The 20874-nt window shown below is 38.6% G+C and overlaps 1 protein-coding gene across 1 annotated transcript in view; it reads right to left on the reverse strand.

Moving 5' to 3' along the window:
• Sifr (SIFamide receptor) overlaps positions 1-17654 on the reverse strand; it is a 42722-nt gene extending 25068 nt beyond the window's left edge. Inside the window, exon 1 of the mRNA XM_083051133.1 lies at positions 16395-17654. Coding sequence (XP_082907259.1) covers positions 16395-16962 — 568 coding nt within the window. The 5' untranslated portion in view covers positions 16963-17654. The remainder of the gene's footprint in view (positions 1-16394) is intronic.
• Positions 17655-20874: the final 3220 nt, after the last annotated feature.

The following is a 20874-nucleotide window of genomic DNA, read 5'->3' on the forward strand; positions in this document are numbered from 1 at the left end:
CAAATATATGTATACATAGTTGGATCCAACGGAAGCGCATTGCAATAAGATCTTATGCGCACCGAGTGCGGATAACGTCTGAGATTTTACTGTTTGCGAGAGACATTTCACTGTAAAAGTTCCGCGTCGAGATCCCCCGCGCGTGAATTACTCGGCAACTTCTCTCGGGATACTCTATAAAGGCTACGCATGGAGCTATAAAAAAATTGTTATCACAAGGTATAATGGCCTGGTCAGAGAATTCTTATTAATTCCACGCGCCGTTTCGGATAAAAGTTAAGTGACAGTTAAGGACAGGCGTGAAAGAACGGACGCTATTCAGATTACGAATATTGCCGGAAATTTTGAGTTGTGACACTATTTTCAGACACATTTCCAGACGAGTATGATATAAAATTCTCTCGAATATCTCTGACCTTCATTTTAGCAAAATATTAAAATTTTAGCGCACATAAGCTTATATAACGACAACGATGCGTGTTATATATATATATATTGAATTCTTACTTAATTTTAAAGACGAGAAACTTTTCGATATTTTTAATCAAACGTTTTGCTTCCGTGATATTTATGCCTTGTTTATTATTCTCTGTTATGAGATATGCATACTTTCGTGCATGTACATTTTGGCTGTCACGTTAGCTACGACGATAGTCGATCTTCGCAACGTCAGCCGAGTAGAAGGAATTTCAATCGAGAAGCCGTGACCTCGTTGGACCAACGATATCAGCACACCCTGGTCCGAGGGTCGCCTTTTCCGAACCGGAAAAATCACAGAGATTGATTCGCGCCTTATCGACTTTTTGGGGGAATGTCCGCTTATCTTATCGATTACTCTAAAGGAAACTTTCAAGCAGATTAGGTCACTAGAAAATACACTTTGCTGCGTCCTACTTGAGCGGGCAAAGCAAGGTGAGAAAAGGACGAGCGAAGAAACGAGAGTAAATTAATGTGTCGCGTGACGATCAGGTGTTCCTAGACCGATCTGAACCTGAACTATACGTGTGTATGCATGCGACTTTGTTTTCGTATGTCACGATAATGTTGGGGAGCCCCGCCGTTATTGTACTATTAGTCTAAATCACGAGCTTTCCGGTGGAGTGACGACTATTATCGAAAGTTGCAGAAATATAAGATAATGAGAATAATATATCCATGATGTAAATCTATCATTCTCACACTGGATTCTAATGAGCAAAATTGTTTGTTAATATGGTTACACGAAGTCATTCGCATGTGACGATTCGCTTGCGATTGTTTTCAGATCTTGGAAATCTCTTAAAGTGGAACATATCCACATAGGAATACAATATTATATGGCTTGATCATTATTAGGTATATCGTATCGCAATAAGATGTAATGTATATTACACTTAATGTATTTTATTTGTACTTGTATTGCATTTTTCCATAAACACCAAATTCATCATTTCCAAAGTTTATTAAACAAGTTATTGTAAAAAATAAAGAAAAAAAGAAAAGCAAAGCCAAAAAGGAGAGAAAGAGTTAAAGCGAATAAGCACATAAATTGCAAATATGTTGTGAATGAAAATTCAAATGTCTGCCTGAGTTTCAAGTTATATTTTATTATAAAAAAAAAGTATTTACTTTAAATAAATTGTAAAGAAAATAATTTTGTATATCATTTATACATTTTTATAGTTTATATAGTTGAGAAAAAATCCTTTCTAAACAGGATATAACAAAATTCGGGTTGCGCTTTTGTCGTGAGTTTATTTGATGCAGTATCTCTTTAAAGCCATCGTTTTTCTAGCTTATTATATATGCTCCAAGAAATTTTCTCTCAAGAAATATGCGCCGTGGAGTTGTTATCCGGAGTTGCAAAGTGCTTATCGGATTGCTAGGCGTACAGGTGTTGAGTGAATCATACTACATGTCGTATAAAGTATCATAATAATGGATAATACTATTTATAGAACACAAAAAAGATATTTTTAATACGTCGCAAAGAAGATATTTTAATTACCAATTATTCAAGAACCATTAGAGTTCTTGAATATTTTTTAGAGAGTCAAATATTGCGATATTTACAATGAGTTTTCATAAAGTGACGCGATATAGAAAATCTTTATATCATATAAAGCTCATATTGCCTGATATTAAATTGTTGAAGCATTTTGCAATCTCCGATACTCTCATAGAAATAACAACGAGAAGTACAAACTCAAAAACGAAAAAAGGAAGAAGGAAACGAATGGACATGATCAGACTTTAACATGGTCCGATTCAGATATCTATCTCCATTATATGCAGCTGACGAATTCTATCATAATATATCGGAAAGAGCATTCTCGGAAGTTTGAGAAATCGCTTGTCGAGGATTTATTGATGTAGACGAGAACGTATTATTTCTAAATTTACATGTCATGTCGATGAAAATAGTCGGCAGTTAAACAGATTTTGACAGAAAAAATCAGTAATTAAAAAAGGCTAATTAGAAAGTTCTCCTTTTCAACGCGTCAAAAGTATTTTTTTCTCGCTATGTCCTACTCGGAAAAAGAAAAAGGAAGAAAAAGAGATTGCTTCATGATCTTCTTATAGTTGCATTCAATTTTAGCTACTCAAAAGTTTGTAGTCGTTTAAAATGACGAAAGTAAGTTGGTATTAATAACGACACGGCAAGGGACGATATATCTATGGAAAAATGCATAAATAACGAACGAAGGCTCGCGCTCTCTCGGTGGTGGATCCGAACGTAGGGCTCCGATCTAGATACGCGAGCGCGCGGGGTTCGGTGGTGCGGTAGCCTTTATGTAGGACAGCCCGGTATTGTATAGCCCCGTTCGTCGCGTACTGCGACTGCGTGAGACCTCTCCTCGGGACACTGCCCCGGTTTCGAATACCTTCAAGGTCTCCTGCTGGCGCGGCACCGCGACGCTATCCCTTCATCCCGCCCGCCGATGTCAGGTGCTATAGGAAAACGGTAGCATCGCTCAGCCGGGTTAATCGAGTTTTCCACCACCCGAGTTTCTCGATATTTTTCTGGTGTGATGTGAACGACGAAGTGGCCGTCCGCGGCTCGCGACGTTGAATAAAAAATGTTGCATTCACGCGTGATTGACGGGAAATCGCTGCGAGAGCAGATTCGATATTGTATGAACGTGGATCGGACCATAGAATACATTGTTTACAATCTGTTACACTGATTTTATGCATCCTTTGGTCTTCCTTTCCTCTCTTCCTCTCGTACGGATTCTTGTAACCTAGTGTTTTCAGTGAAAGTTGGATACATTTTATCGTATACCTTCTTCAATTCTAATACAAAGAACATCTTGATTAAATTTTAATATTAAAATTTTGAATAAATAAGTTCTTAATGTCAGAAAATTATGAAAATTCTGATACCGACTATATATTTGATGTGCAACCTTAACGTTAGTCGTCGCGCTTTCATCTCTCTCGCATGCTGTGAACCAACTTCGATTTGGCCTTCGCTGGGTGCACGCATCCCCGATTACAACACCGTATCACTTACCCCGGTTTATCGCCGGGTCATCAATTCCTACACGTTCATTATTCCGTAATTCAGAGTCGATTGCAGCTATAATATGGTTAAACTACATAGAGGCGTGTCACGAGTGCGATTTTCTTTTCAATTAATTAATAAGAATTTCTCTTTCAGACCCACAGTTTCTCAAATCACTTCGTCTGCATATGTCGAGTCAGAATTTCGCTCGGGGTGAGGGGAATAGGGGGAAGAAGGATAGGTATGCTGCGAAACGAATGAGGGAGGTAGTGACCTAGTACAAGTGGCCGAGATGCATGACCCGAATACCGGCGCTGTACAGGTGTGCGCTGGCGGTGTGTCCCACTGGCCTCTACCCTCTTCGAGGCTTCAAAGTGGCTTCAAACACGCCGCCCCGAGGTCAGAAAAAAAGAGTCCCGAGGGAGATGCGCGAAGACAGAACACCGTCTCGATCCCTATCGCGCGATATCGGTGCTAAAAGATCCTATCCCGGCTATTAGGCACGAAAGAATGTCCATCGGTAAAGTCAGCCCTCGATGATGAAGCCGGCGTCGGCCTTTATCCTTGATCGAATACATAGTCTATTATGTAACTGAAGCAGTTCATCAAGATTATAGCGGCCGGCTATAATCTCGATGACAATACACGGGTGGATCTATCATACCGTGTATGTCTCTGTTCGTGACATCAATACTCAAGATACATGAAGATAAACCAATTGCTTTAATAATATTACTAATCGTTCCTTACGTCTCTGTCGCGCCAATAAAGTGTTGAAGAATAATAAATGTATTTTTTTTAATCATAAGTTTTTCAGAGAAAGAGAGAGAAAGAGGTCACTTTAAAACTTTCGAGAATCCATTTTTTCAATTGTTAAGAGACCAATAATTTTTGAATATCGTTGAAAATAAAAATTGCCTTTTGCGATCAAGGTCTCGAAATATAATTAAATAATTTATTGTCTGTGTAGTAAGTTTCAGTGGTAAGAAAAACTGACCGATTTACATTACTTGCGCGGCATGTTACAACCGTAAAATCTTTCCCGAAATCTTTTCCCAATCGAGAAGTCCACCGGCGCCGCTATCGCGATTACAGTACCGACGTGATTTATGTTCGTCCTTGGCAAACAACAAATCCACGCGCGCGTCTCTCTCGCGACGAATTTCCAGATAATAGCTGCCGCAAAGTCGGTATCGCGCAAGTTGCAGTCGTCGAAATAGCGGCCTTCGAACGAAGCTTAAGACTGACATCTTGAGCGAAAGTCACGCGACAAAGTCACGCCCGGATGCGTCTTCGCGTACGTCTTCGGTTCTCTTGTAGAACGTGAGTTAGTGCTTTCATCCGAAATATACGGAGGAAGAAGGCGGAGCGCGCCCGACGCGACATGACGAAGCGGGACGGTTTGCGGCTTACGACCATAAAACACGACGGAATACCGTGCGCGAAATTGCGACTCGAGATCTCGATCTGAAACTCCAAAGTCGACTATCAAGAAAGAAAGAGAGAGAGACTGACTATCGCGCGGAAGACATCGGCTACGTCCATCGTAACGATATATATCTTATTGTACTGGCTCTCTTTCCGTAAAACTCTATCCCCTTCAATGGAACAATTTTTAAATGAAGATAGGAAGTTATTACAGTCTCTGAAACGTTTAGCCCTTTTACGAGAGATTCGCTCTCTTCAATGTTATTAGAGCACTTGGCCGTAATACGGGCCGCACGATACATCTGACAGTCAGCTGACTGTCGCGACGAGCCGTGCAAATCGCGCGTATTTCATGGATCTAAATGTGTATTATTCCTTAAAAAGAGTGACTGTGAATTCTTTCACGCTACTACAATACAAGTACATTTATTATCGTAACGATGATTATAAATATTGTACATACATATATTCAGTGTCTAATACAAAAAAGCGCTAACGACGATAAAAAGCAGTAACGTTTTTGCGATGTTGGCAAAAACCTTCGAGCGCGGCGCGATACATTAGACAATAAAAATTAATAGGCTACTGTATGCCTCTGTACCTGTACCTGTCTGTACTATCGAGACCACAAACCGTGCAGATATCCGCTCGTCTGTGACCCAAATACTTAATTATCTTTTCGCGTGGCACGACCTTGAACGGACCAAGTCTAAACTGGGCCATGTCTCTGTATCTGACCAGGTTCACTCGCGACGAGTCACCTGTTCGATCGTCCGCGGTTTTCCATCGCAAAAGTTCAAGGAACCCGGGAATGAGAAGAGAATACAAATCCTCCAAAAATATAATTAAAAAATCCGGTTCTCTCTAAATAAACGTTTGACCGAAATATATATTATCGAGAGATAATCTAGCCGTGATAATCCGAGATGACGTTTGAGAATGACATTTTCAGGAAAACCGTGGACAATTTGTCCGAGACAAAGTAAAAGAGAGAGAGAAATTACTTGGAATATCGCCACTTGTGGACTTGATGGACGAGAACAAAAGGGAGGTACGCCGCCGGCTAATCACCCTCAGGTAAACTCGCGGCCGGCCCGGCGATCACCTCTCTTTCTCTTCCACGGCCACCCCTTCCAACCCCACGTCAACTAGGACGCCGACCTAGTTAGTTCACCTGTAGACACACGGTGCCAACACACCCAGATGCAGGTCTGCCGGCGCAAAACATACCACCCTGATAGATATACGCACGCGTATATACTTTTCCATTGCGGTGTGTGTACACGCAGAAAATCCTTTGTACGACAAAAAGCATCGCTAACTCTTCCTTATCGTAGCGATATCACGTGTGCGCATGCACGATCTCACTGCGTGACTCATTTTCAACGCACGCGGTCGCTTACATTTCTCGAGTCACGTTATAATGAAGCTTGAAATTGAACAAGATAGCATTTTTTTGTGTCGTCATCAGATTCAAAGAGATATTACGTGGTCACAAAAAAAATCCCAAGAAAAAGAGAGAACAATTATTTCTTCTAAGTTTCTTTATGCTCACTCAATGATTTGATTTTTCACAAAATTAAAGTATTGATTAAGACTATGTACTATTTTAACGTACAGACATAATATACATAAACTTTTTCAAATAATTTTATGTTTAATTGCGTTTAATGTTTAATGTTTAACAAATTTTTTTTTAAATAAAGTTAAACATTAACAGAAAATGTTTGTAAAAATTAATTTATTAATTAACAACATAGTCAATTTTTAATAAAAATAAAATATATTAAAATCATTTTTTTGCACTTTTCGAAATTGTAACGCAATATGATTTAGAGGTCGGAATTATTTTCTCAGTATAAAAAAACTTGAGAAATGATTATTCTTTCTTGTAATTAAAAGAAACATTTTCTGGTTGAATCGTTAAAAAATGACAGAGGTAACCTCGATCGATCGCGCCAATTGGCGAAGCAATTCTCATCAATCAACCCCATTGTCACTAATAGACGAGGTCGCGTTTACTTTGGGAAACTTTCGTGATCTTTCGAGGAAAGCCGAAAATGATATTCATTGGATGCACCGTGGCGTACGATACGCAAAGTAGAGAAGAATAAACGCGTACGGAACGTCGGAGAGGGTAGAACGATGAGCCGCTAACGGGGTCGAAGTCGGGGGGTGAGTTGGAGTTTGATCGGCCGATGTAGGCCAGGCGAGAGTGTTGGCCCCTCTCTTGCCTTGACACGAATACAGGTTATACGGATCTCGGTTTGGGTCAGGTTATCGGTGTGCTGCGCTTTTGAAATTCTACGAAGCGCGGCGGGCATATACGCAAGATAAATTCAAAAGATGGACAAAACACACGCGTCCGATCGGACCGGCCGTAATTCAAGGGATCTATGTATGTACATACATATCGTCTGTGGAAAAGAACGGAAGATCCTTCTTGCAGGAGATCCTCCTTCTTAAGTCTTGCTTTTTCTCGGATTTTTGGACACTCGACATAAAATTAGAGAGAGGATTATGAAGCTCCACTATATTTTATACCGCGCTATAGTCTTAGCAGTGGAGAATTAACAAATGAGTTTTCTAGAAGCGGATAAAGCTCGCTTTCGTCTCGCTTTATACGTATAAATCTTGGCACGAGATACCGAGATCGGCTTCTTTCCAATTTTTAAACATCAAAGTGCGAACTTGCGAGTTTGCATACATTGTGGTTTGTAAATCTGCAAGTTATACAAATAATTTACATATACAGTCAAGATGATCGTGTGATCTATTTCGCACTGTCGTGTACACATGAAATTATCGGCTCCATTTATATAACTCGACGTGTATAAAGCGTTCCAGAATGATATACAGAATCTCTCAAGGAGTTTCTAGTCTTAATTTTAAAGTCAGATTCTCCGCTGAATTCGAATTCCTCTTACGAAAAGGATTCAATCGGACGTCCCGCATAGGGGACGTAAATGATTTTTCTTACAAAATTTAATTGAATATTTTTGCTCACAATATATTTTTTTTATTATTTAGTTTTGATAATCAAATTTTGAATTTAAAACTATGTAAAAGTTAAAAAATGTATAAAAAACATATTTAATATTTATTAAAAACTGAATATAAATTAAATATAAATTGGCCTAAATCTCATGTTGTAAAAAGTTGTTTGTAATCTCATCTACACTGATCGACAAAAAATTTATATAAGCACCCAGAAAAACATATTCAATAATAACAAAATTTTTATACAATTACGTCACAGAGAGATGTGCAGACAATTTCATGAATGATCAGCTGAATGATCATGTGCTTGAATGATCATGCACGTCAAGAATAACAACCATTGCATGATTGTCGTTACTGCCATAATTTTATTGTTAACAGATGTATTTTTCTGGGTGCTTAAATTTTTTTGTCGATGTATATGAATGCATAAATATTTGATGCAATATATGCAAAGCTATATTAATATTTCAACATTTCAAATCAATTTTAAATTGTTTGAAAAATCTGTCTTTTAAAATTAAGATCGAGATTTTCGATATTCCGCATTTATATTTTACAAGATTTAAAAATTTGACAGCAAGCAACCGAGATAACGAGAAAGTATATTGTTGACATATGAAATAAAGGCGGAATTTATATTGCACTTAAAATTCAATAAAATCGACTTGAGAATTTTTCATCTATGATATTTTCCCGACTCTATCGAGAACGTATGTCGAATCATATGATCGCGTCGTATTAGCTTCAAATGTGTTTTATGTCAACGTAACATCGCGCATTGTCCGCTTAATAGCGCGACTGTAATTATACCGCGTCCCGATGGCGACATTCGCTCGCACATTCAATTATAAGACGATACCAATTGTGTATACCGCGAAGATCTACGTATCCCAGCTGAGGAAACACATCGCGACATTATTTTTCCCTTCTTATCAAGCTACATTCATTCGACCGGAAATTGCACTAAGGTCGCGATCAGTTCTTACTCTCTTTGCGCGTGAGAGAGAAAAATACAGGAAAAAACCAATTTATAAATCAACTTTTGTCTCCGTTCTGACGTAATACAATGACTGTTGAACAAATGTGTGTGTGTGTACGTAAACGTCAAATTAACAAACGTTTAAATATATTAAATATATTCACTCGTTATTGATTAACAAAAGTCGTTTAACAAACGGAGGAATCGAATAAGAATGATAATTACATTTCATGCGCTTCTCTCCTTTATCTCGACTCAATATCTTGTCTTACACGAGTCTCGATTTATTAAACAGCATTGTTGGTGGAAAATTAATTTTAACTCGTTTGGAGAAAACAAACGAGTCGATATAATGAAAATGTCGATAAGATGTTTATACAATAAATATCTCAACCCAATTTTTTGCTTGATTTATTAACTATATTAGATTTATATGTAGTAAAAACTGATTTCGGATCGTTTAAAAATAGACGTGCCGATAAAAGATGGGAATAATAACAGTTTTGTACACATCGAATATAAATCTTTCTCGCGATTCAACTTTATAGCCTCACTCGACTTATTAATAGTACGACTTATGTCGAGCTAATTTTATTCTCTCAACAGTATGTACGCAAATGCAAATATAAGTACTCGACATAATAGACCTGTATATATAAAACTTTCCGTGTGCTCTATCGACAAGTATAGCTACCGGTTACATCATAGACAAGAGAAGCAGACAATCGCGCACAGCACCTACGAGGTCTGCAAACAGCGGAAAAATGTCCGGTAAATAAGCAAGCAAACTTTCGAAAAACTATGCTTTAATCGATAACGTGTTTTACAGCAACATCCGATATCAATCGAATTATCAGTAAAGTAATTTTGCCGCATCGAACTATATTTCTTCCGCAAATACTGTAAATATGTCGAAACGTAAAAACTCTCGGTGGATAAACTGATTACTATGATTGTCGGTCTATTTTCGATCGCAGATGGATAAAATGATGTTTATTGCATTTGCTGTTTTTGAAATAATGCGTCTTTCAGATAATTAGTTATATAAAACATGTGTATTGCCAAAAACATTAATATATAATTGTCTATTAATATTATACAAGCTTTTCTCTTTCAAATGATAAAAAAATTGATGTGTTGGCATATATTTATTATTGAAGAATTTAATTTAAAATATATAATTATTTTGAAATCTTTTAATTTATTATCTATTATTTAATTTAGCCAAAGAATTTTAAGATTATCATTATTAGTCTTAATTCGATATCATGGAAATGAATTATATTGCTTATTTAATTTTAAAAAATTTAATTGAAATTTAAGTTACGATAAAATTTTTATTGATAATTATCTCTATATTAATTAAAAATAAAAATGTTGCATTTTATTACAATATGTTATCTTTTAAGATTTATATTTATACTACAAGATTTATTTATGGATAGATATTAGTATTTTTGGATTTATAATTTTTCCTTATATATATTATATTTAATAATTTAAAAATTATGAACTTTTCTTTAGTGTACTTGCAAATTCAAGATTGAGGTAACCTATTTTTTCGTGCTGTTAAAGTTCGGTAATCAATCGCCTGTCTCCGTTTTCTTACTTCGCCTTATACATATATAATTGAAGTAACCTCGTTTTCCCTTACACAAATCCATAATTGAAGTAAACTATTTTTAGTGTTTCCACGACCGCGGATGGCTTCTTAAGCATTCGACGTACAGGAATAAAGAATTCGAGAACGAGAGAGTATCATACGTGATTTTCTTTGAGTGACGCCGATGAACAATAAAAACTTAATAGGGGTGCGTCGCGCGAGAGAAAAAGGGGAAAAGGGCGCGAGAACTCTGTCTGAGGAGGGTCGGGCGCGAAAGAAAGAATCGTCGGAATATCGGAAGCCAGCGGGCCATCGAGTTCTACTTTCCAAGCTCGGGGTGAGCGAGTCCTGGAGGGTGCGGGAGGCGGTCACTTCGGGGCGTTCACCCTGTGCCACACATACATACACGACCGTCTCGTACTCGATACACCAGTTTACCGCATTTCTGTGTGCATATATATATGATACTACGACTATCTAGAACACCGCGCTTCGACAACATTCGCGAAATGCCTCCGCCCTTTGTGGTTTGCCGACCAAACCAGACTCGGTACAGTGTTTTATGATATAATCTCGGATAGAAAAATGGAGAGTTTAGTGGCTGCGCGTAGAGAAAAAGCATCAACGATACTTGAAATATTACTTGAAAAAAAAGTTTGTACATAATCATACACATAAATATATAAAATTATACATAGAAAAATATGTTTATGTTCTCTTTCTTTTATATACTTATATTGTTTTTTGAGAGAAAGTAAAAAACATTACGATTAAATTATACAAAATATTCTATATATAATTATATATGAATATTCTTTTCTCATTTCTATAAATTTTACTTTTTCTAAAAAAACCCCAATTAGCAAAAATTATTTTTTCAATTATCTTCCCCAATTATTCTTTTTATTATTTTTCCTATATATATAAACAAAGATAAAATATGCAAGGGATTAAATATGGACTTGTTTTCCCAGGTATATCTTAATTTTACAAAGATTTCACGAAAACTAATGGTTATATTCCGCGCGCCAATACTTGATCAATACTTGATTAATCAATACGACGACTAGGTGATTAAAAGCGGTAGATTGAGAGGGAGGGGGGAGGAAAATGCAAAAATGCGATAATTGATCTTCGCTACATTGTGTCGCGTGTATCGCTCCGCGCAAAACCAACGAAATTTATGCCGAGTGGATTTCCAGTGAACCGTGATTTACCGGCTCGTCGACGAAGAACCTTAAATCTAGTCGCGCGTTGCGGCCGTTCACCGGAGCCGAAGAACATTTTGCCGATGGCAATACCAGAGGAGAAAGCGGGCCTTGATTAACGACGGTGCAGTTTTGTATCGCCACTTTATTAGAACAATTTGTAACTCGAGACTCCGAGACGCGAGGAGCATGTCGAGAAGAACACTCGTCACTTTGCAACCACCTCGGAAAAACAGGCCCGCTTCGAGTACCCCATTAAAACAATCGCGGGTCTCTCTCTCTCTCTCTCTCTCTCTCTCTCTCTCTCTCTCTCTCTCCCTCTTGTCCTCTGTTTCTCTTTACTATGACCCAAAGCATAATTAATGAACACTTCCATTACAGAATTAATGTTGTGGCAACCGATTTACTTATGTCGAGAGCCTTGCTCAAGAACGAAAGCGATTTGCAAAAACAAGAATCTCTTTCGTAATGATCAGCCAGCAAAAGATTCTTGTCATATTTATGAAAATATAAGATGATATCTCAAGTTCCTCAAAGAGAAAGAGTATTAGTCAAAGTCATATTATATTAGTGAATATATCAAATAAGAAAATACAATTCCTTATATATAATTTTTTTCCAGAAAATGTTCTACCTGAAAATTTGATTTATATTAAATATGACTTACTTATAATAAACCTTAAATAATAAACCGTATTACGAAAGAATAAATAAGCGCTATAATAAAGCAGAGCTAAATAGGAGAAGAGGATAAAATTGTGTAGAAGTAAAATGTTATAATTTTTTCGATCGAGCAAACTTTGTTCACTTTCCACCAATCTGCAAAATTCCGTCAGTGTGTACGATTTTATTTACGTGTCACACGGATGCTCTCTCCGAACGCGAGTAATTCGATTTATCGTGTCGTTTAATCCAGAATCCCGAGAACGCTGTCGCTCTCCATGTCAAAACGAATGAGAACACACGCATGCAAATATCAATCATAAATACTTTATGTGTACATCATAATATATTTATGTATGTCATAAACACTCACTAGATGTACATCTTAAAGGTGTTCTTGAGTGACGCGAGAATACGTCGTATTTAAATATTCGCATAATCGAGACAAGCGTGAGATGTAATTCATAGTTGGTTTAAAATATTTGAAATAGCTGTGACTTTTATTTTTGTCACACAAAATAAACAGTCGGAGTCACTGGATGTCACATCGTTACTTATTTCCTCTCTGTATGCAGAGTAATTCATAAATGCGCGGTGCTATTTCAGGAAGTGAATGTACACAAAAAATAAAACAATGTAAAATAATGTTATTTGAACATGGATCGTACATACCATAGTTTCTAAGTTATGGAAGATTAAAGGGGCTCGAAATGTGCTCTCGAAGCGTCCGCCTTGTGTTTTAACATACGTTACGGCACGCCTTAATATTGAGTTCCACGTTTCTAGGAAAATACCAGGCGTCGTTTGAATTGTTTCGAATTCATTTCGTGCAGGTCGTGAACATTATTGATTGGTGTATAACACATATAATAGATTTTGAATAATCTCAAAAATAAATATCTAATTTAAAATTATGGTGGCCATATTATTGGTCCACCCTCACCCTATCCAGTGATCTAGGAAAAAATTAAAAAATATTCGGAAAAATACAGTATAAATCACCCTGTATATTAGCATTCAAAAATTGGACCCATTTATTAATAAGGCCTTTAGAACGTCCAGTGCACACTCTCGGGGTGAAAATACCCCACGATGCAATCCTGCCGTTATTTCAAGTATCTACTCGTATAAAAAGCGTATAATTTTCCCTAAGACATTTTTTAAGCACACACGTACATCTCTAACGCGTCCGTAAATCGTTTCCTCCTTCTCTTCCGTAAGAGAGCATAAATTAAACGCGGTACTCATTTCTATGAAATTGCTCCTCGAAAGAGAGAGCCGTCATCAACGAGTCGTCTCTCGTCCGGAAGAAACCAACGAGCGACTTTTAGCGGACTTTAACTCGCACCTCGCGTCGGCTTTATCGATAACGACCTATTAACACGGTCACCTACACTTGGACGAGCGCGGTTATATTCTATTTTTCGTCTCGTAAATAATTGATGAGCAGCAGTAGCAGCAGCAGCAGTAGCACAAAATGATTCTATACCAGAATCAATAGAACGAAATTCCTTGGAAATTCTGCGAACGAAAACGAAACCGTCACCTGATCGTCATTCCCGACTGGTGCACAGTGCACAGATGCACATTGAACGCATATGCATACGTAATACGACATAACCACATAACGAATCCTCGTCACAACGTCGTTCGAATTTTTAGAAACATATGCGCTCTCGGCGCGTCTTTTCAGTCACGTGGCTGAAGATTGTCAGACAAAGCGAGCAAACAGCACTGTGTTAAAGCACGGTGCATTGAAAATTCCGCTCTCTTCTATTTCGTTAGAATTCGCTTCTAGACGTATCCGGATAGACCCGCACATCTAATCACGTCGATTTAATATAAAGAATGTAGCAATATGGCATTCTTTATATCAAACCTTTGAGAGATCAACTTCTTTAGTTTATCCGAATAGAAAAGATAACGTATGCTTGATCAAGATGTTGAACTGTCAGGAGATCGTTAAAAAGTTAAAAAAAAATTAACGATCGAGAAGCTACTTCTTCTGTTGGAGACCCTAGAAGCGAATTGTTTCTGATGTGCGTCTCAAGGTCAAACGCAGCATCGAGTACGATAACAGTGACCAAATCGATCCTCTATCGGAGAAAGTCGTTGTCACACCGACAATAAAAGACTACCCTCCGATCGCGGATTAATCGAGCGGACGTTCCTAGCTCGCTAGCTCGGGTATAGAACGAGAAATCTCCCAGCACGGGCCTAATAACGCATTGTCGATAACTGCCGATAAAACGCAGTCGGCGACAGGAAGCGGAACGAAATGCGACCATAAACACGCGTCTTTTACGACACCCTCCCGGGTTTACGATTGTGCGCGTCTCAGAATCGTGTGCCTTGCTACCGTAATTATGGAAATGTAGCGTACTGCGCGTGGCCGCGTATATTCGTGCGACCGTACTCGTACGTTTAACTCGCGAAATGTGTTACATCAGGACTGCGCCAGCTTTAGGAATTTCTAACGCAGATAAACACACACAAATAAATAAATAAATATATATATATATATAATATATTTAATATTAATATTTATTATATTACATATATTTATTATATACTTTTATCCTTTTTTTTCGCTGGCAAATATGATGTATGGATAACTGGCAAAGGCACAAGACATTCTCCACATGATTGGTCGCACGTATAGCGCATTTATTTTACGCGACATTGGCACGTATGGTATGCATTAAAGTTGCAAATGTATTCACTCTTTTAAATACATACTTATATGTATAAGTTGAAAGATAATGGAGGAATTTTACAAGAGATAATATTTCATGTAATTGACAAAAATTATGAACTCTGAAAAGTTTATAGTCAATGATTTGTCGGTTACATTTTTTGTTATTTTAAATTGTGTTTCAATTTTAGAGAAAATTATATAGCTATATATATTTTACAAAATAATTTATATAAGATTTTTATCATTTAGATATCTTATTTAAAATTAATTCTAAAAATTTAACAGCGCACTATTACTCAAAGTTAAAATCTAATTGAGTTTATTTACATGCATATACGCGAAATATATTAATGTAATTAATCTTTCACAGTCTGGTTCACCATCCGACTAAAGCGCGTAAAAAAAAGTTAATTCTTGTAGTGCTTACAGCGCGATTACAATGCGAATTAATTTGAAACCCTCGTAATCGCGGGCTCGTAATGGCGAGTCGGCTACACGATTTGCACCGCAGGCGAAGTTACGCCGGTTACGATTCGCTGATTTTCTAAAGAGCGGCACGAGGCGCCTGTTTTTCTTCTTTCGTACCAGCCGCGTGATTCTGTTCATGGAAATGCAAATACGCCCCGTTTATTTGCTCAAATTGCGATCGGTGCCGTAAGTCTGCCGCTCTGTTTGCGCTCTACCTCGTAACTTGGCCGCGTACTTTATTTTCGGTATGTATCGTCAATACCATCCACGAACATAATGTCTAAATTTGCACATAATTCGCTCGATTTTCGCGCCCCGTCTTATAATCCCTCTATCCAAGAATGATCCGGTTCTCCAGAATTGGATGGCGCGTTCGAGCCTTACCTCGAGTGCGAATAACAGCCGAGAGAAAGAATAAGAGGGGAGGGAGACGCAAAGGGATCGATTCGATAATACGAAGGGAATGCACCACCACTTTTCCCTCTGGCTCAAGACATAGATCCCTTCGCTCGAAAGGAATAAGGCTGCGACATTGAATCAGAACGTACAGATTATACGCATCGTGATGATAGCTTAATTGCCCTTGAGACTCTACCCTCCTCCAAGTGGAGTGCACTCGGTTACTGGAGGGTAGCTCATAAATATTTTCGTTATGCTCGAAGAAACATTCCTCGTGCAAGGATAGAGAATGATTCATAAGTTATAAGGATCCACAACGGTTACATCCATTGACAAACGTAATAAATAATATATCGGTAAACATATTGACACAGAAATTTTGATCTGTATCTTCTTATCGTTCTATAGAAATAAATTTCTAAATTAGCAAGAGGGAAAGAAAGATTATCGGTACTCACGGACGAAGATGTTGCTCATCAGCGTAGCCGGCAGGCAGAAAACGATCACCAGCACATCGGCCACCGCAAGATTGACGATGAAGAAATTCGTGACGGTCCGCATGCGGGGTGATCGGTACACGACGGCGATGACAAAACTGTTGCCGATCAGACCGACCACGAAGACGACCACGTACGCGACGCAGTAGACCGCCGACATGGCCATGTTGTGCCTGTACAGCCGATCGGGCATGTGCTCGCCGATCGCCGACAAATTCGCGATCCCGCTGGCGTTGAACAGCCCGGCGTGGACCTGGTGATCATCCATGGTCGCGCACGGACTCGTCGTCGCGATCGCCTCCGTGATCAGGTTGTTGAGGTAACCGCCGAGATCGTTTCGCATGTATAGGGTCCCGGTGGCCGGTGACGCGACCGCTGTCGTGACCGGCACGTTGTTGCTCCTGCGTCGCGTGTCAACGTCGAACTCGTCCGAGTCCGGTAAACGCAGGGACGCCATCTCCAGGAGGGGAGACGGTGGCTGCAGCATCGGGAACTTGAGTGTGAAGTGACGGATCGACGTTTCGACCATTAGCCGAAACGTTAACGCGACGTGCCGCAGCCTCCTCCGTCGTCGTCCACCTCCTTCTCCTCTTCCTCCTTCTCGTTCTCCTTCTCGGCGCGCTCGCCGTCGTGTCGACGACCCCGACGCCCAACCACGATGCCTACGCGACCTTCCCGGGTCGCGAGGCGGCGAACGTCGACTAGCTTCTCTAGGCTTTCCTAAACACTCGAGGATGCCCGAGTTGATAGACGACAAGCGAGAGAACGGAACTCGACGGAACGATCTCGGAAATTACTAATTTATCGTCGAAGACGTCCGATAATACGCGACTTCCGGTTACGGCCGGGTTACCAATATGATGAGAGTAGCAGCGAGCTTTCGATCTCGAGAAACGCGGAAATGACGATGAGGAACACTCGTGGTCCAGTTGTGCGCGCGATCCGCACGTGCACCAGAGTCCATCCGACCCCACCACCGAGACTACCCTCCGGATCGAAGAGGTACGATCGAAGGAAAATGGATCGAGGCAACTATAGATCAAGGAAATTGCGAACCAGGTATATAGGGAGAGGAGGACGAGGCACGGGAGGACCAGGGGGAGGGAAAGCTGATCGACGCGAGTAGACAATTATAAAGAGAAACGTGTATTCTCGGAATGTATTTACCACGCGACGTGGACGCCGGATGCTGGGAGCGAGTCTAAATGAGCCCGCCTTAGAAGACGATCGCGGACTGCCGCGTCGAGATGCACCCGTCGCGGCGAGCTGTCTGGTGTGATGCTCGACTACTGCGCAAGCGTTTACCGTCCAAGTGGCACATGCACCCGCATGCGATACGCTCGCGCCTCTCGACCCGTAGGTAGCTAGGTAGATAGGGTACATCGGGTAGAGCAAAATCGGGAAATGTAGAGGAAGAGAGTGTGAGGAGACACGGTGGTGCGTCGAGCGACGTGTCCATCCTCCCGTCGAGACAATCTAACTTACAAACGCGAGAGCGAATCTCGTAAACGATCGTCGGAGACGACGTCCGGTGATACGCGACTTCCGCCCAGATTACCGATAAAATGACAATAACGGCGCGATGTTTACACGAAAGTTAAGAAACATGCCGAGTGTAGCCGTGCGAGTCGTTCAAGGTCCGTCCGACCGAGACCACCCTTCGAAGAGGTGCGATAGAGGGGAGGAAAAATTGGACCGAGTATGAATTTGCATGACCCCCTTCTCTCTCCCTTGTCTATTGTATCGTTCGCATCGCCGACTCGGCGCCTCGGCGAGACTATCTTCCGTAAGTGACATATCGTTCATCGCTTATGGAACTTTGAAATTGTGCAGCTATCGGTGAAACACGATAACGTATTGTATGAAGATCGAGAAAACTGAGCTTTTCGATCGTAGAAAACTAATATCAAATCTCTAATGTAATAACACAACATTTAAATATTTAATACTTTGTCGAAAAGTTACAAATGTGATTTAAAATTAATGATTAAATTTTCATGACTTAATTTTAATTTATTATTTTTTTTTTTATGCAAGAGAGCAATTCGATAATTACAAAACAAAATAAAATTGCATGTATGCAAACTATGTTAAACGTACAGGATCACAATAAATGTTGCAATGCATCAAACTATTTAAAAAAACAGAGACAATAAAGAAACGATGAATCTTTCATAAGAGGACATTCGCACACACAAAATGACTTTTGTAGGCATCGCAGAGAGCCGGATGTTTCGTGAAAACTCTCGCGCGCTCAAAATTTCCTGTGACGTGTCAGAACCAAAACTAAAACTGGCACACATTTACATTTATATAATTTTGACGTTGTCAACAAACGCGTCCTGTGTCACTGTACTGACGGGAAGTCAGCGCCAAAAACTAAAAATAACTCTATAACTCGAAAGGGACGCGTTTCGTAATACACTTGACACTTGTGTACAAATGTTTTACATCAGACTGCATATGTGATACTTTTCCAATTAGAGACCTTATACCTGCTTTGTAATATTATCCTTTAATACTTACATCAAGTCTTTAATTAAAATATTTCTAGCTTTTTAAAATATAAATACAATATTATGTATATCTATCTAATACTTGACATTTCTATACATACACTTTGTTTCAAATATATAATACGTAAGTAAAAAGTGTAAAAATAATATTAATTAAAGATAATTTACTTAACTAATTTCACTACACTTAATTATTTTAACTAATTTATTAATTATTTAAATTTATCTTTAGAATTTACTTATTTATGTAATATATTAGATGAATATAAAAAATTTATTTCTGTGGCTCTAACACTTATAAAAAGAATGAATAAACTTTATAATCAATTTGTTGTCATCGCTTATTTCATACAAATCAATATTTTTTTCCAAAAAGTTGAGCATTTTTTATTTAAATGGAAATAATGGCAGTAAAAGCATTAGACTACACACTACACATCATTGCTCATAAGCAGATATATCATAAATCGCGAGATCGTTAAGAGAGAAAGAGGGAGATCTCGCGGTTCTGTAAATGCGATATTCAAAAGACGATAAGGCGATATGCGATAACAAAACTAATGTAAGTTTGAAGGAATCTCGCAGCTCGTTCCATTGGTGCTAAAGTATTTCTGTAGCAGGTGTTTCTTATCTCGAGGAATTTCGTCGACTGAATTTCTCATGTTGAATATCTGTCTTCGAATGACGAAAAGTTTCGCTTTCGTTTTCTAGACGAAACTATTATATCGACAAATAAATTTCTTTTATCTTCTGCGAAGCTAGAATACTCTTTAATTTATTATAAATAATAAAAAATAACCGGTGTCTTTTAAATCATTTTTTATATATCTTTAATATATCTTAATAATATTATTTGTGGCTCATATTAAATTTTATTACATAAATTGCATTTTATTATATATAATATATTTTATTAGAAAAATAAGATAATTTTATTCATTTACATTGCTCTTTGCCGCTAAATATTAATTTACAAAGAAAATTTAATTATTTTTTATTATTTCAAGATGTAATACCTTGTCTGAGAAGAACTAAAAAATATTTCGACAAGAGAGCAAATGCATCTGACACTGGCCACTAAATCATGATGGTTTTGACATGACAGAGGAGCACCTTTTTTTCGTCAATGGTCAGAGGCATATATTTTAAATAAATCTATGAAATGCGCGTATCTATTGTGACACCTGATCGAAAATAAAGTTTTAATTGAAACTTGTATCACATATTTTTCAAAATTTGTAAAAAAGATATGCTCTCTTTTTTCTTTAATACATTTGCTTATTTTAATATATGTATGCGCATCCACCGCATATTTCTCTATATTCAATCGTGTATTATTCTTAGTCACGTATGTCATCCGGGCGGTTCCAATTTGGATCTAAAATAACCGAGTGTTTATTAGCGCAAGAGAAGGCATCCGCGACCGAAAACGACGTCGTGAGACGTACCGCTAAATGTTAATCGCGGCATAAATTTTGGAAGGGTAGAAGGGTATATCCCTCTAACCCTCTATATTGCTCTGCTATCAGCCCGATGGATCAACTGGCGCAAATACAGCCATCTAGCCATGTGCACAGCATCGATTAATCTCTTTCTCTCTTCCAGTCTCTCGACTTTCCTCTCTCTCTCTCTCTTGTATCTTATCCCGCGACACACCGTCTCTGTATCTTTGTCCGCCAACTTGATTCTCCATTTATGTTTTTTGCAGCGCGTCGCCCACGTACCATATAGTCGTCTTTCGCTGATTACGTAGGATCGCGATGATCCCGGCAAATTGCCTAAATTTCCGGTTTCTAGAAACCAAGCGGCAGCTAAACGGTTAATTGAATTGTTTCTTTCAAGGACGTTCAGCGAAACGAAATTCTTTCTCTCTCTCTAATTTTACAGACAGCCATTACTCTTGTCACGCAACCAGTGGCCCCCAA

Source organism: Prenolepis imparis, unplaced genomic scaffold (genome assembly GCF_030444845.1).
Source record: "Prenolepis imparis isolate NDT839.2.m4 unplaced genomic scaffold, iyPreImpa1.0 SCAF_12, whole genome shotgun sequence".
Taxonomy (NCBI): Eukaryota; Metazoa; Arthropoda; class Insecta; order Hymenoptera; family Formicidae; genus Prenolepis; species Prenolepis imparis.